This window comes from Vombatus ursinus, unplaced genomic scaffold (assembly GCF_900497805.2).
Source record: "Vombatus ursinus unplaced genomic scaffold, bare-nosed wombat genome assembly UNPS02014786.1, whole genome shotgun sequence".
In the NCBI taxonomy this organism is placed as follows: Eukaryota; Metazoa; Chordata; class Mammalia; order Diprotodontia; family Vombatidae; genus Vombatus; species Vombatus ursinus.
Window position 1 is genome coordinate 42,227,195 of NW_020954564.1, and position 15,907 is coordinate 42,243,101.

General features: G+C 37.4%; 1 protein-coding gene and 1 pseudogene across 1 annotated transcript in view; both read right to left on the reverse strand.

Moving 5' to 3' along the window:
* The window catches only part of LOC114047344 (complement C5-like), a 120,548-nt gene extending 114,212 nt beyond the window's left edge, over window positions 1-6,336 (reverse strand). Inside the window, exons 1-3 of the mRNA XM_027868145.1 lie at window positions 6,230-6,336; window positions 4,855-5,047; window positions 3,453-3,615 (exon numbers count right to left, since the gene is read on the reverse strand). Coding sequence (XP_027723946.1) covers window positions 3,453-3,615; window positions 4,855-5,047; window positions 6,230-6,333 — 460 coding nt within the window. The 5' untranslated portion in view covers window positions 6,334-6,336. The remainder of the gene's footprint in view (window positions 1-3,452; window positions 3,616-4,854; window positions 5,048-6,229) is intronic.
* A 6,299-nt stretch (window positions 6,337-12,635) lies between these two features.
* Window positions 12,636-14,860, reverse strand: LOC114047239 (annotated as a pseudogene).
* Between the last annotated feature and the right edge of the window lie 1,047 nt (window positions 14,861-15,907).

Consider the following 15,907-nt stretch of genomic DNA (forward strand, 5'->3'; position numbering starts at 1 on the left):
TGGGTAAAGAAATACATTTCACTCAACAAAGAAATAGAAGGGAAAAGGGAAGAAGGATCCTAGAATAAGCAATCTCATTATAAATAATAATTAAAATCTTACCAAGTTTTACACTATTTTGTATATTTCATGTTCTGGGAATTCTGTAGAGAACAACTTTACACATAGGAGTGACCCATAGAACGAATTCCACACATAGTATCAGGTAGTCTGGGGATAGAGGGGACTTTGGGGGTTTCCTGAAACCTGCATTATATAGGCATCTGAATATTTTAACTACATATTCCTAATTAAAAGCAATGGAAAGATCAATTCTCAAAAAAAAGAAAGAAAAGAAAAAGCTCTTTTCTAAAAGTTTTTTTAAATTTCTTTAAATGTATTATTTATTTCATTTAAAATATAATAGATAAAAATCTGATTTGAGCACAAATTTTGAGGACTATACTAAGCAAAATATTGCAAAAGCTTTTGCAATAAACATAAACATGGATGTTTTGTTTAGAAAACAAGAAAATGTTTCCTTGAAAATCTCCCTTTGAGGGGCAGCTTGGTGGTACAGTGGATAGAGCACCGGCCCTGAGGTCAGGAGGACCTGAGTTCAAATCTGGCATCAGCCCAAGCATGTGACACTTACTAGCTGTGTGACTCTGGGCAAGTCACTTAACTCCAATTGCCTGAAAAAAGCACAAAAACAAAAAACAAAAAGAAAATCTCCCTTTGAATGACTGAACAAGTTGTAGTATATGAATATAATGGAATACAATTGTGCTATAAGGAATGATGAGCAGGAGGACGTCAGAAAAACCTGAAAGGACTTATATGAACTAATGCTGATCAAAGTGAGCAGAACCAGGCAAACATTGTACACAATAACAGCCACATTGTGTCATGACTGACTTTGATAGACTTAGCTCTTCTTAGCAACACAAGGATCTAAGACAACTCCAAAAGACTCATGAGGGAAAATGCTATCCACATCCAGAGAAAGAACTGTGGAGTCTGAATGAAGATAGAAGCATACCATTTGCTCTCTCTTTTTTTGTTTCTTCTTTCTCGTTGTTCCTCCCATTCATTCTAACTCTTCTTTACAACATGACTAATGTGAAAATATGTTTAATAAGAATGTATATGTAGAGCCTATATCAGATTGCACACCATCTTGGGGAGGGAAGAGGGGAGGGAGGCAGAGAAAATTTAAAACTCAAAAGCTTATGGAAGTGAATGTTGAAAACTAAAAATAAATTAATTAATTTAAAAAATAAAAAAAGAAAATCTCCCCTCTATTTTTCTTCATATAAGCAAAGAAAAGAAATTTGAAATAAATATTCTCACATAATTATTTAAGTCAAGAATTCTTAACTTTTGTATGTCATGGACCCTTTTGGTAATCTGGTGAAGCCAGATAATAATAATCATGTTTTTAGCTTCATGAAATAAAATAAAATAAAATACGTAGGATGACAAAGGAAACCAATAATATTGAAATCCAGTTTTCAAAATATGTTTTTTAAAGTCCATAAGTGCTAGGTGAAGAGCCTCCAGTTTAGAGAAATGTATCCCTTTAGAAAAATCCTCTCCATATGCCTCAATGCTTTCTCCCTGTATCCCCAATCTCCATTCAGAGAATTCTAGAATTTCAGATCAAGAAGATACATACCTATATATATCCTATACCAAAGAAAACTAGAATTTCAAAATAAGATTCCTAGATTCACAGAATCTAGAATCTGAGAGTTGGAAGGGACCCTTTCTAGCAATCATCCAGTATGCAACAGAGATACCCTATGTAACATTCCAATAAATGGATCATCCAGTCTTTGCCTGAAAACCTCTGGTTAAGGGGAAATCTAATGCTTCTTTAGATACCCACCTCCAGCTTGGAATATCTCTACTTCATTGGAAGTATTTCCTTTCATTGAGTCTAAGTCTGGCTTTCTGCAATTTCCACCCATTGTTCCTAGTTCTGCCCCCTGGGATCAAGCAAAAAAGGTCATCTCTTTTCCACATGATAGCTCTTAACCGGAAGACAACTACTATAAGTACCACCTCATCCCTCAAATCTCCTATAGAAAGGTCTCAGAGCTCCTCATCAGCTTGGTTGGCCTTCTCTACACAGAGAATGAAGAATGTCAGCACTGGAAAGAACCTTAGATTCATCTAACTTCATCCCCTGATTTTACCAAAAAGCAAACAGAAGCTCCAAAAATGAAATGACTTGCCCAAGGTCACACAGCTAGTTAGTGACAGAACTGGTACCAGCTTCTCCAGAGTCTTTGTCCAGTCCATTTTCTACTCTACCTTGCTGCCTTACTTTCTGAAAGTTATGCTTATTGTCACATTGCCAGGCATTATGACAGTTCAGGTTCAATTCAATTAAATATTTAACTCCAAAATGAAATAACTTAGCTCTGAAAATAAATGATGTTAAGAGTTGGTAACTATACTGCATCATACTCTAATTATAATTAAGCGTTATATGTGTTTAATTAAAACAATGCTTAACAATGATAAGACAATTTTCAATATCTTTCATCAATCTCTTAATTGCAAATTATAGATGAAGACAAATACCCTGATTCTGTTATTTTTCATTTAGGACATAGGGACAGAGATAAGACCTGGGATTTCTTTGGTATAGGGAACTTCTAGGTGAGGAAGCCTCTTCTACAAATGCAGATAGGTAGCCTCTCTGTAACTTAGTTTTAGCTGCTTAGAGCATGGAAAAGTGAATGAACTTGGCCAACATCATGCAACCAGTATTGTCAGAAGCAGAACTTGAACTCAGGTCTTCCTGGCTCAAAAACCAGCCACTACTTATGAGCTATAGGTTCATTTTGTGTCTACAAGTAAAACTTGTATCTGCCCTGATCAAACTATACCTGAAGCACTGTGTTCAGTACTGGGTGTCAGATTTCAGGAAGTACATTGAAAAATGGAAACCTATCCAAAGGAATGTGACCTTTATGGAGAGGAGACTGAAGATGATGTCTTTCTAGCCTGTGGTTGTTTAGTCAAGAGAGGATACTGGAGGGAGGGGAGGTGGACAGAACTGTTCTGCTTGGTCCTAGAAGGCAAAACTAAGGGCACAATGGAAGTATCAAAGGAACCAGGTTTTAGGTAGATTTTAGGAAAAACTGTTAACAATATGAGCCATCTAAAAGTCAGATGGGTTGCCTCATGAAGGAATAAATTCATCACTTGAAGTCATCAAGTGGAGGTTAGATAATCACCTGTATGGTGTATAGGAAAGGATGTTCTTTTTCAGGTTTAGCTCAGATCTGCATCCCTTGAGATCCCTTTCCTGACTCTTAGAGTCTCTGAAAGTTACCAAGAATGGAAACAGTGACCTCATCAGTCTATTTACATCAAAACTAAAGGAACTATGAGTAATGAACAGTGTTCAAGGACCATGTGATTGTTTTCCAGGCAGAAAAGACTAGTTGGCATTTTACCTGACTGATCAGGAGTATAAACAGGCTTGTCCGTCTGAATGAAGAGAAATCCATTCTCATAGTTTAAGGGTATTTTTTTCTCTCTTGTAAAGTGGGGAGATACCACTTCTAAATATACATGCGAAACTGGATTTCCTTTTTTAGACAAATCCCTTGGTTGAATCTGAAACACAAGTGTTGAGAAAGAATGTAAAATTATCTCAGAGTGGTTAAAGACTCTTCAAATACCTTTTTGTGTGTGTTGTTTCAAATATTGCTGGAAAAGTGCAGTGCTAGAAGAAAAATAGGAAAATAGTCATTGGAAACCAGTACTGACTTAGCCAACTCCTGTCTATGAAACTTTGAGAAGGTTACTACTGTAGCTTCAGTTTACTTCCTATAAAATATAATCATCATCATAATCATCATCAACCACCTGCCTCAAAAATAATTGTGAGGACTGATGCATGAAAAGCTACTTCTAACTGTGATATATACATGTAGATTCTTACTCTTCTCAAAGTAAACAAGGTACAGGTAAATTCTCCCCATAATTATTGTGTTACCTTGAAATGGTTACACTTATTGAGATAATAAAAGTAAAATGATTTCTATACTTTAAAGTGCTACATAAATGTTAGTTATTAGTATTCAGTTTTGAAGTCCAGTGCCTGACATCTTCATACTTCATGGATATTTTCAGTTTCTCAATTATGTTCTAAAATCTATTTAGGTTTTTATATCTATATTAAATGCAATTCTGTCATTTTGAATGTCTATTTTAGACGTGATAGAATGAGTTATGTTACATGGCATGTTATTTAAATTATATAGTGACCTCACATGGAAATACAAATTTTCTCTCTATGTTTGGAAATGTCTATATTCAAACCATGTCAGGATTTGATTAAAATAACAACTCATATTTTTATAGAGGCAGTTAGGTAGACAGAGCACTAGACCTGGAGTTTAGAAGATCTAAGTTCAAATCCAGCCTCAAATACCTATTAGTTGTATGACCCTGGGCAAGTCACTTAATCTCTGTCTGCCTCAGTTTAAAATAGGATAATAATAATACCTACCTTCCAAGGTTGTTGTGAGGATAAAATGAGATATTTGAAAAGCACTTCACAAATTTTAAAATGCTATATGCTAGCTATTGTTGTTCTTATACCATTTTATAGTTTACAAAGCAGTTTTCTCATAACAATCCTGCAAGGTAAGTAAGGTAAGTATTATTATCTCCATTTTATAGATAATAAAACTTAAACTTGGAGAGTGTAAATGATTTGCCCACAGAGGTGATGGATATGGGGCTCAAACCAAGTTCTTTTGTCTCCCAGACGAGGATTCCTCATACTATGTCAAACTGCCTTTCACTCTATATTTGTAAAAGTAGACAAAGTGTTCTTTGAAGACATACAATTAAAGATGCAGAGTTCTGGAACTTATTTTCTGGGGATACATTCACTTTGGCAGAGGAGTAAGTAAATTTTTTATCTGGAAAGCTTTTAATGGAGATGGTAGCATCAAATGCTTCTGTGTATCCATAAGCTTGAATGACAACATCTTCAGATGCTCCAACATGGAATACTTTTGCTGCTGAAATGATGTATCTGTTAGAACAATAGAACAGATGGGTCAATTTCTGTATAGTCCAAGCTTTCTGATTATTATTATTATTTTTTTACTATTGGAAACATTTAAAATCAATATATTCTCTCAACTCATTGCAGATTGAAGCATACTTTTTAAACTTTTTTCTTGTTTTTGTATTGTGTATTTTCTTTTGCAACATGGCTAATAGGGAATATGTTTTGCATGACTCCACATCATAACCTTGAAAAAGACAGATACAGAACTTTCCAGCTCTGGTTTTTAAGATAACTTCACTTTCAATGTACTGATCAGTTGTGCTGATTTTTTCCCTCTTATTTTTCTTTTTTCTTTTCTTTAAAAATACTGCTTGTTAAATGAGAAAGTTCTCTAGAAAGGAATGGGGAAGATCTATTGGGAAACCATAATAATGTAAAAAACAAAAAAGAATTAATAAAAACATTTAAAAATAAATAAAATAATTTGGGATTTTTCAAACTACCTCAAGTAGGAAGGAGGTAGTCCTAATTACCATTAAAAGACATTATGGGGCAGCTAGGTAGTGCAGTGGATAGAGCATTGGCCCTGGATTCAGGAGGACCTGAGTTCAACTCTGGCCTCAGACACATAATACTCACTAGCTGTATGACTCTGGGCAAGTCACTTAACCCCAATTGCCCCACCAAAAAAAAAAAAGACATAAAATTGTTTAAAATATTCTGAAAAGCAAAGTAAATTTTAATTTACTGTTATGTGGAATGGTATCTGGAATATAGCAGTTGAACTCAAATTCATGTTTCAGGTTGTCCTCCCTCCCACCTATCCCTTTTCATGCAAGGAAAGCTGATACTTTTTAAAAATGACAACCCACCATATCTGAGGTTCATAGCCAAAATATCAGCCCATAAATCCCATCTCTTCTCTCTAAGCTCACCTCTCATTACCACCAAGACAAAGCTTCTGCTTCTATGAATATATCTGTTAGTTTTGCTTGTTGGCTCAAATCAGAATCATAGAAATCTAAAACTTGAAGGGTAATAGTCATCTCAGATGCCCTTCTTGTACAGATTAGGAAACTAAAGTGAAACTGATAAAGCAGCCCATCTTTGGTCACAATTGAGAGTTAGTAGCAAAGTTGGGCCTGGACCCTAGGTTTCACCATCAAGTAGCATTATAAACCAACATGAATTATTTTCACTTACGTCTGCTCCTGTTCCCAGCTTCTTCCAACGCAGATTAAAATACAGACTATCCTTAAAATGTCCATCTTGGTAATTAGCAGTAAACCATTGGTGCTGCTTTCCATGAAGTGCCCCAACCTTGATTTGATTCAATTTAGCTGCTAGTGTTTGAGATCTCAATTCCTGGGTTAATCATTAATGTGAGATAGAGAACCCTCCAAGAGGGTTCTTAAACCTCTACATGAACTGATTTGATGTCCAAAGGTAACATTAGGAGGGCTGATGGAATTTCCAATTTGGGAAACTTTATTTGTTTGGAAGAGGAACCCTAGGGAAAGTGGATCAAAACTAGACCTAGGCCTTACTCCCATGAAGGCTCCTTTGTTTTGGATTAATCTGTGAGGTTAATGAGTCAGGCCTTGGTATTTTGAGAAGTGGACTTTAGTTCGGGGAGTGGGAAGAGGAAAGATAGGACGTGTTGTACCTTTGTTGTCCCTCATAGGTACAGTGTTCCATCTGTGGGGTTGAAACCAGGTGGGGCAGCAGATGCAAAGAGGAGTAAGCTAAGTACAGTTTCTATATAAAGGAAGATTTTGGGAGGAGTGTAAAACTCTGCTCTCTCATCCTCCATTCAAAGAGGAGAGGAAGCTGAGGGAGATGGTGTCCATGAAGCATTGAGATAAACAGCATGCTGGTGAGTTTAAAAGTGATGAGCCTATCCTGGGAGGGGTATCTTGTTCTGTGGAGTTGAAACCAGGCAAGGCAGCAGATGCAAAGTGGATTAATAATAACTGAAGTAATGATATGTGTGTGTATGTGTAGGTGTGTGTATATATTATATATATATATATAAAATATGTGTTTGTGCACACATATATATGTGTATTTAGGTTGTCTAGAGGATGAAGGCTCACATTAAAAATCTATCTCTGGTTCTTAACCTTAGATCAGCTTGGAAAGAGTCTGGAAAGTTCCTGGGGGAGCCCATCATTCAACTGCTGTATGCCTGCCCAACGCCAGCTTCCTGGCTGAACATTGGACATATATGGCTATTGTTTTTATATTAAAGTCACTCTACCCCCCCCCCGCTAAATAGTTACATAACCAAATCTAGTGAACTAAATTAGTTTTATGTATCAGGGAGGGCCAATCAGAAAGGGGAGAATGTACAGTATAGTCAGTGGGGAGGGAAACTAATCAGTAAAGGAAGTCAAATAAGGTAGCCAAGGGCTTTCTGAGCATGAAAAGAATTCTTAGATACAAGAACTGGAGCCTCCCACATGGAGCTGAGGGGAAGGGATAATGTCTCTGAGAAGAGCCATCTGTCCCAAACTAGATACAGTTTTCTCCCCAGTGTCCACAATTCCCATGGCTGTGCCTCTGCAATTGGCAGTGGTCTTTTGGGGAGGCAAGTTTTGGGGAGGAAATAAATCATAGGTACCAGCACTGCCCCATATCTCACTCTCAAAAGATAAAGATTGTATTTGCTCCTCTCCAATTCTATAACTTTCTCTTGCCTTCTGCCTTCATCTCCACAGAACTTTCCATGAATCCATAATCCCAGTCACTTTCTCACACAGCCTCCCAGAGTTTCTCTTCAAAACATCTGGTACTGTGTACTGGTACTTTGGGATTGGCAGGCCTCACAAGCCAGAGCTACATATCTCTATCTGTTTCTATGCCTCTATCTTAATCAAGTGATCAGTCAGTCCCTACTATATGCCAGGCACTGTACTAAGTGCTGGAGATACAAAGAAATGTAAAGTACAGTTTCTGTTCTCAAGGAGTTTATAGTCAAATGGGGCAGACAACATGCAACCTATCAAACAATCTACCCATCTATGTATATACATGCATACATACATACACACACACACACACATATATATACACACATACACACACACACATATATATATCTCCATGTTGTTTCCCCGATGTTGTTTACATTGGAGTGTAAGCTCTTTGAGGACAAGAATTGTTTCTGTTTTTTCTTTGTATCCTTAGTACTCAGCACAGGGCCTGAAACATGGAAAGTGTTTACTAAATGCTAATCGATTTGATTTTAAACTTAGTGCTCAAAAATTACTTCAATGTTAAGGTCTAGGTATTTCAAATTTTGAAATAAATAAAATTATTTTTATAATAACTAGCATTTATGTAATATTGACAATGCACATTATAAAATTATGTAAAAGAGAAATATTTATGCTCACCAAAATACAGAGTAGATCCAGCATAGATTCCATATCAATGAGGAATTCCATGTGGTCAGTGAAGTTCTCCAGATGCTCCTGTTTGTGGATGGCATGTTGTGTCAAGTCCCCAGGCGTTGCAATGTCTACTGGAAGAGATCTGCAATCACTCAGAGAAATCTGACCTGCCCATTCACACAGGGGAGACCAAATGGATGAAGTGACTATTACCCAGATTTTAACATGCATCTAAATGGATATTCTACAGAGTCTGACCTTCTAAGTATGCATATATAGGATAGAAAATGCAGGTGGACAATGAGCTGGGCTCAGAGTTAAACCTGAAAGGAGAGTGGGCTGGACTACTAATGAGAAATTGCAAAACACTTTTACTGACCCCAAACTTTTCATAACATCAAAAGATGTTTCATCTTTTTTTGATACAAACATTTTACCTTTGTTGCTATATGGTACTGAGACATCACTATCTCTGAAGAACTAACCATGAGCATTACACAGAGAACAATGGAAAGGTTCATGGTGAATGTGACTGACTGCATTGCATAATGAATAATGAATTCTGAAGAACTGGAAGAAAAGTTGTCATCAAGGAACTGATTTACAGAAATAGAAGATGGACTGGGCTCATTCTCCTAATTCACTGGTTTCTAGAACTATGTCTCATGAGCCCCCATCATGTGTTTCCCAATACCATTTAGTTAACTCGAAATCAATTATATAATTAGCATAATTAGCTTTTGCAAAGGGATATATGTACTGAGAAAGTATATCAAGGACCAAAGAACAACAATATCCTCTAAACCAGGAGATATATTTTCCTCTCCACACAGTCCCCTTGGGAGAATGGACTCGGAGTGTTTGCTAAAATATTCTTCACCACACTGCCAACCTGGAAAGTGGCACTTCCTGGTCCTTGGAGTCCTCCCTTTGCAGAGTACCCACAATGTTAACTTGAGGAGTAGCATAGCTGATAAACTACAAAGCTGATAAATCATCTTTTTCAGCTGGGTGGCTCCTTGTTGGTTGGGGCAAGGAGATCATTCCTCAGGACTACTATGTGGTCTATTTGCTGCATTTGGCTACTACTGCAATTGGTTTCAGGACTCTGGTTGTTGGTGGGACCTGAGATGGCCATGATGGATCTCTCAATCTTGCTGACCCCTTGAGTCCTCCAATTAATGGATTTCCAGTCTCATTAGTCACGTGGATGCTTTCATCTCAGGATACTCATTCACCTATAATCAATCAGGAAAGAAGAAACACACCAGGAACTGAGGCACCAGTGTCCACTGACACATGGCAACCAGGTGGGGGGACAAAGCAACCAAGGCTGCCATCTCTGTGCCCACCCAGAGACTTACAGCAATTCCTCCTCAGAAGCTGTCAAGGAAGAGAACAAGAGACTGTCCAACTTTTTGTATATGCACTTTCAGTAACCAGTTAAAAGGTTTTCTATTGCCACCCAGTAAAACAACAAGAAATAGATGGGTTATAGCTACTCTTAGTTTGAAGCAAGGTGAAAGATTGCTCTATTATACATGCCCTGAAGCAAGCTTGCCAAGTCTCCACATGGATTGGAATCAGGCAGGGCATATTACACGTGCTCTAAGGACTGTGTTCTCATTGGTCAATCCCCTCCCCACTATGTGTCTATGTCTAAGTCTATATCTATGTTTATGTATATGTGTGTATGTATGTATACATATGTATATATGCATATATATCTCTACGTTCCGTCATTGGAGGTACACAGGCTCAACAATCACTTTTGGAGTTTGTTGAAAAAGAGATTGACTAATGTACTGGTGGGATGGGTGTGGGATTAGATGACCTGTCAAAATTCCTTCAAATTCTTAAGTTCTATGATTCTTTGTTTGGGCTATATCTAGAATAACATCTATATGACCTACTTATTTATAATTTTTATTAAGTAAAAGTGACATTGGAGAAGTACCATGGCTTAGTGCATAAAGGGTTGGTCTTAAAATCATAAGACCTGGATTTATGTCCCACCTCTGACACATACCGGCTGTCTGATCCTGAGCAAGTAAGCTTACCCCGAGGAATTCTCTAAGACTATATATTGCAGAACAGACTATATATTGCAGAACAGGTGCTGACATAAGTTGGTAGAAGGAGTTTCCTCACTGGAAGTTCCCTATGCCAATGAAATCACAACTTTTAAAAATAGTATATTTCTCAGTTTTCTTGAAATAATGAGGTTATGCTACTACTCTCCACCAAATTGGGCTATTTGCTGCTCCACATGCTTTTCTGCTTCTAACTTTTGCTTACACTGATCCTTGTGTCTAGAATACCTCCCACCTTACATCTTTCAACCTTCAATGTCGGATTTTGACAATCATTAGGGCCCAACTAAAATGCCACCTTATCCATAAAGTCTTTCCTGAAGCCCCTAGTCAGAAAAGACAGAAACTGCCTTAGACCTCATATAATACTGTTTGCAACAGTATTTCACACTTTTAGGGTTATATTCCTTTGTGTACGTGCTGGATCAGACTAATAGACTTTAAGTTTCATGAGGACAGGGACCTGTCTTACTTAAATTTTGTATCACCCCCAGCTTAGGAGCAAAATGTTCTTCATACATTGGGCAATAAATGTTTATTGAATTGAATTAAACTGATGGAGATTGTATTTTATGAACATTATTGGTCAAATGTTTTAGGGAAGTAACAAAAAGGAATGGTTAAGGGAGAATCTTTCAGTTGTCTGACAATGTTCACTTTACTTTCAACAACAAATCTGTAGAATGATTAAGCTGAGTTGCGTAAGGTGGAGCAAGATAAAACAAATAGACTACCTTGCAATCATTTTCGGGAAAAGAGCTCCATGATGGAGAAGCCACTCAAATCAGCAAGGCTAATATTTGCATTTTAAGTAGAACAGAAAAGAAATTTGAGCTTTCTTATGTTATAAGGAAAATACATGGGCATGTTATTTACCAAGATAACCATATGTAGTAGAAAGGATGGATTACAGAGTCCTCAATTAAAATGAAATTTAGTAAAATGTGAATTTGACTCTATTTTAACACTCAAATGATTTCTCATCTATTAAATTTGCATCAATAGGTAGCATGTCATTGGATCTGATTTTTTCTTGTAGAGTTGTTCAGGAGTGAGGCATTCTCAGTAAAAAAAAAAAAAAAAGATCAGAAAAGAGAATTAGATTTTAAGTCAAAGGATCTGGGTTGAAATCTGAGTCCTACCCCTTGCTATCTGGGTTGGCCTCAGGTTCTTCATCTACAAAAGTAGGGTTGTAATAAAATACTTCAGCAAAGTCCTTTCCAGTGGCAAATCTATGATCCTCCTCAGGACCACAACACAGTAGGATTTGGAGCTCTTGGCATTGAGGGATGCCTGGGTCCCATTAGCAAGTTCCTGCTGCACCAAGTTACTTAGGTTTTTATGTATCCTATAACTATTTCTGGAGTTTCATTAGTTCAAAACTCTCATTTATGACCATAACCCAACCCCTTTTACTTTAAAGGTTTTTCATTCTTTTTAGGAGGTTATGTTTTCAGAATTACAGCATCTGAGTTAAAAGGACCTCAGAGGTTATCTAGCCCAGCAATCTCGCCCCTCCACCCAGTGCAGGCATCAATGGTCATCTAGCCTCTTTGCTTTAAGATCTTCACTTATAGGGGCAGCTAGGTGACACGCAGTGGATAAGCTCCAGCCTTGGAGTCAGGAGGACCTAGATCAAATATGACCCCAGACACTAGACACTTACTAGCTGTGTGACTCTGGGCAAGTCACTTAACCCCAATTGCCTCAGCAAAAGGCCAAAAAAAAAAAAAAAGATCTTCACTTATAGGCAGTTCCCTACTTAAAAACACAGTTCATTTCACTTTTGAACAACTCTGATCGGTTGGAATTTCTTACACTGAGTTGACATGTTTAGTCCTTACAGTGAGTTGGCTTCTGGGAACCTACTGGTCCAGCTCTTCCCTCCAGAGCCAAAGAGAACAAACCTAACGACCCTTCCTAGACTACTACAATAACTCTGATAACATTTTTTAAAATACTAATAATCATCTTTATTCTTAATATTTACATATGGTTATTAAAATGTACAGATGACACACAAGTAATAATACAAGAATTTTTACATATATATATTTTCAGGAAATACAATCTTTGCCATTTGTGAAAAATACAAATTAAAAACAAAAACAAAAAAGTCTTCTAAAACCCAGTAAACGTGGAGGTCAAAGAGGGAGAAGAAAGAAACATGGACGACGAGCTATTTCCATTTTCTTCCTCCCAAATCTCTAATGTGTCATGTGAGTCATGGTTTTCAGAATAGCTTATAAAACCCAGAAACTCAGAACTGTCTTCACTGGTCTGAAATAACTCCACTAAAGATTGTGTTGGTGAACTACATACACTGTTTTCTTCTTTTGTAGCAGAAAATTCTGTTTTGTTCTTTAAATGTAATTTGATCTTCTGACTTTTTTTTTGTTTGTTTCTCCCTAATGCTATTTTGACTTTTTGATGCAGTTTCCCTGAAGGCAAACTGTCTGCACTTTCCACATCAGCTTCTTTGGGTTCTTCACCAGGATGACTATGGGATATTATCTTGACTTGACCAGTAGGTTGCTTTGGTGAATTGCTAATAACTCTTAGTCTGGAACCATTACCACGTGAGCAACTAGTGCACGTTTTCTTATGACAGCTATCTGGAAAAATCATACTATCCGACTTTTGTTTTAGCTGATACACATTTTTGTCTGTTTTGTCAAAATCAGAAATGTGCATAAATGTCTCTAGGATATATGGATTTTTAGTTCTTCTAAGTCTTTTTCATTTATAGTTCCTTTATGCTCAGAAACTTCAGAAGTATATCCCTGCATATCTTTATTCAGAGGTAGCTGTACCAAATCCAGCTTAATGTCCTTCTTCACTGGATTTATTACATAAGATTTTCCACAATCCAAATGTTCGCCAAGTTTGCTTGTTGAGTTGTAAAGACATGGACTGCATGAAGCAAATGAACCTACAGACTCTGAACTGAAGGCAACTTTCTGTGAAGGATCATTGCTTTCTTGATATTGGAATTCCTGTTTTATCACCTGTTTGGTAGTATTTCCCCGAGAGTCATTCGAGGAAACACAGTGCAATTCCAGTTGTTTTTCAGGTTCATTCCTTTTAAAAGTATTTCCAATGATAGGGGCAAAAGATCCAATACTGCATTTTACTCTTCTGGATATATCATTTCTGCATTCTACAAACACCAACTTGGATATGACATCAACAACTTGATACTGAGTACTTCCTACAAGGTTTCCGAGTTCTTCACTAAGAAGATGGGCCTGCAATGCCTCGTACCTCTGGGAGCAGCAATGCAATAGCCCTCCTTGGGCAGCGACCGACCGTAGGTGGATTCACAGCCTGCTCTGTTCCTTTGTTTAGCTTGTGTTTGTTTCTGCAGACTGGAAGTTTTATCCAAAATCAAAAGGATTGCCGGACTTAGGAACGAAATAAGTTTATAAGAGGTATATTGGACAGCTGAAGGTAAAATGGTCTGTTATGGTGGCTTCAATCTTCCACCTTTACAAATGGCTTTTTGAGCCTTCTTGGTTTTGTTTTCTGAATACCTAATCGCTTTCCCACCTCCAGGAGGAATGGCTAACCAAATTGTGTTACATGAATGTAATGGAATATAACTACACTATAAGAAGTTATATGTGATGAATACAGAGAAGCATGGAAGGATCCATATGAACTGATGCAGAATGAAGTAAACAGCACTTGGAAAGCAATATACATACTAATTATAACAATGTAAATGGAATGAACAATTACGTGCCAGAAAATCAAAAGTAAATGTAATAAAATTACAGAACTCAAATGAAGAGATATGAAAGAGCAGTCTCAACCCACTCCTTCATGGAGGTAGGAGATCCACAGTGTTACACACTGCATATGTTTTTTTGCCTTGTTTTGTTTTACTTTTTCAATGCGTTTATCAGTTGTGCTAACTTTTTTTCTTCTCTAAAAGAATTTGTTATAGGGCATGGCTCTCTGGGAGGGGGAGGACAAGGGATATTTGGGATAACTATGATGATGTAAGAAAAAGAAGATATCAATAAAAAACTTATTAAAATTTTAAAAAGGAAATAAAACATACTAGATTTAATTATGATGAAGAAAGCCAAGAAAAAGTCATAAAGACCTATTTTTTTTTCCAGCACGGGGCGACTTAGAGTGACAGACAGAGAAGTCTATGAACAGCAGCAGTGGGAAGCATTCCAGGTCCCAGGGATGGAAAGAAGGCCAAGACAGAGCACCAGGGCAGGAAGCACCAGGACAGAAAGAGATCGCAGGGGATCCAGAGATCCCAGATCCTCTGAACTAGTACAAGGTGTAGGAACAGGTGCTATCTGGCAGCTCTGTTGCCCATTATCCATTTCTGGGTCACAGATGTAGGGCAAAGAGGAGAGCAAGCAGAGGCCCTAGCTGTGTACTGAGCAAGGACAAATTCCAGAAATTTAACTGTGTGACTCTAAGCCCAGAAGCATAGTGACATATAACCCTGCAGTGAAATAACCATAGCAAGAGTCCCAGACCAAAGAGGAGCCAGCAGTTCAGTCATTCTGAACCTACAGAACCTTCCAGCAGACTAACAGAGACTGAGTCCATTAGAAATCTACTGAAACTCAACCACGCACAAGTTAACAGACCCAGACCTAAGTTAGGAACTTGCAGAGCTGAGACCAGGAGGGCAGTGATCAACACCACTTTAGGAGCATTGAAAGTTTGCAGGTCCCCAGAATGAGCTGTGAAAGCAGCAGAATAGTGTAAAAGAACAGAAGCTCAAGCCAGACATCTCCTCCCTACCCTCCACAAACTTACAAATTCACATAAAGTCCAAAGTCAAGAAGGAGGCTGAAGGAATGAACAAACAAACAAACAAAAAACAACCAGACCATAAACCCAGATCAGTCAGGGAAATTTAAGACACAAACACAGAAGAAAAGAACAATTTGAAAACATCTACAATCAAAGCCTTAAAAAAAATGCAGGTTGGACATAAGCCCAACAATAATTCTTAGAAGAGTCAAAGAAAGAGTTTTAAAAGAGCAAAATATGATTTTAAAAATCAAATGCAAACCAGGGAAGAAATATATGAAAAGAGAAATAACATCTTGATAAAAGAGGTACAAAACCTGACTAAAGAAAATAACTGGGGCATCTAGGTGGCGCAGTGGATAGAGCACCACCCTGAAGTCAGGACGACCTGAGTTCAAATCCGACCTCAGACAAAACACTTGACACTTACTAGCTGTGTGACTCTGGGCAAGCCACTTAATCCTAACTGCCTTAAAAAAAAAAAGAAAAAAAAGAAAATAACTCCTTGAAAATTAGTATTGCTTAAATGGAGGCTTATAATTCCATGAGACATCAAGAAATAATAAAACAAAGTCAAAAGACTAAAGAAATAGAAGAATATATTA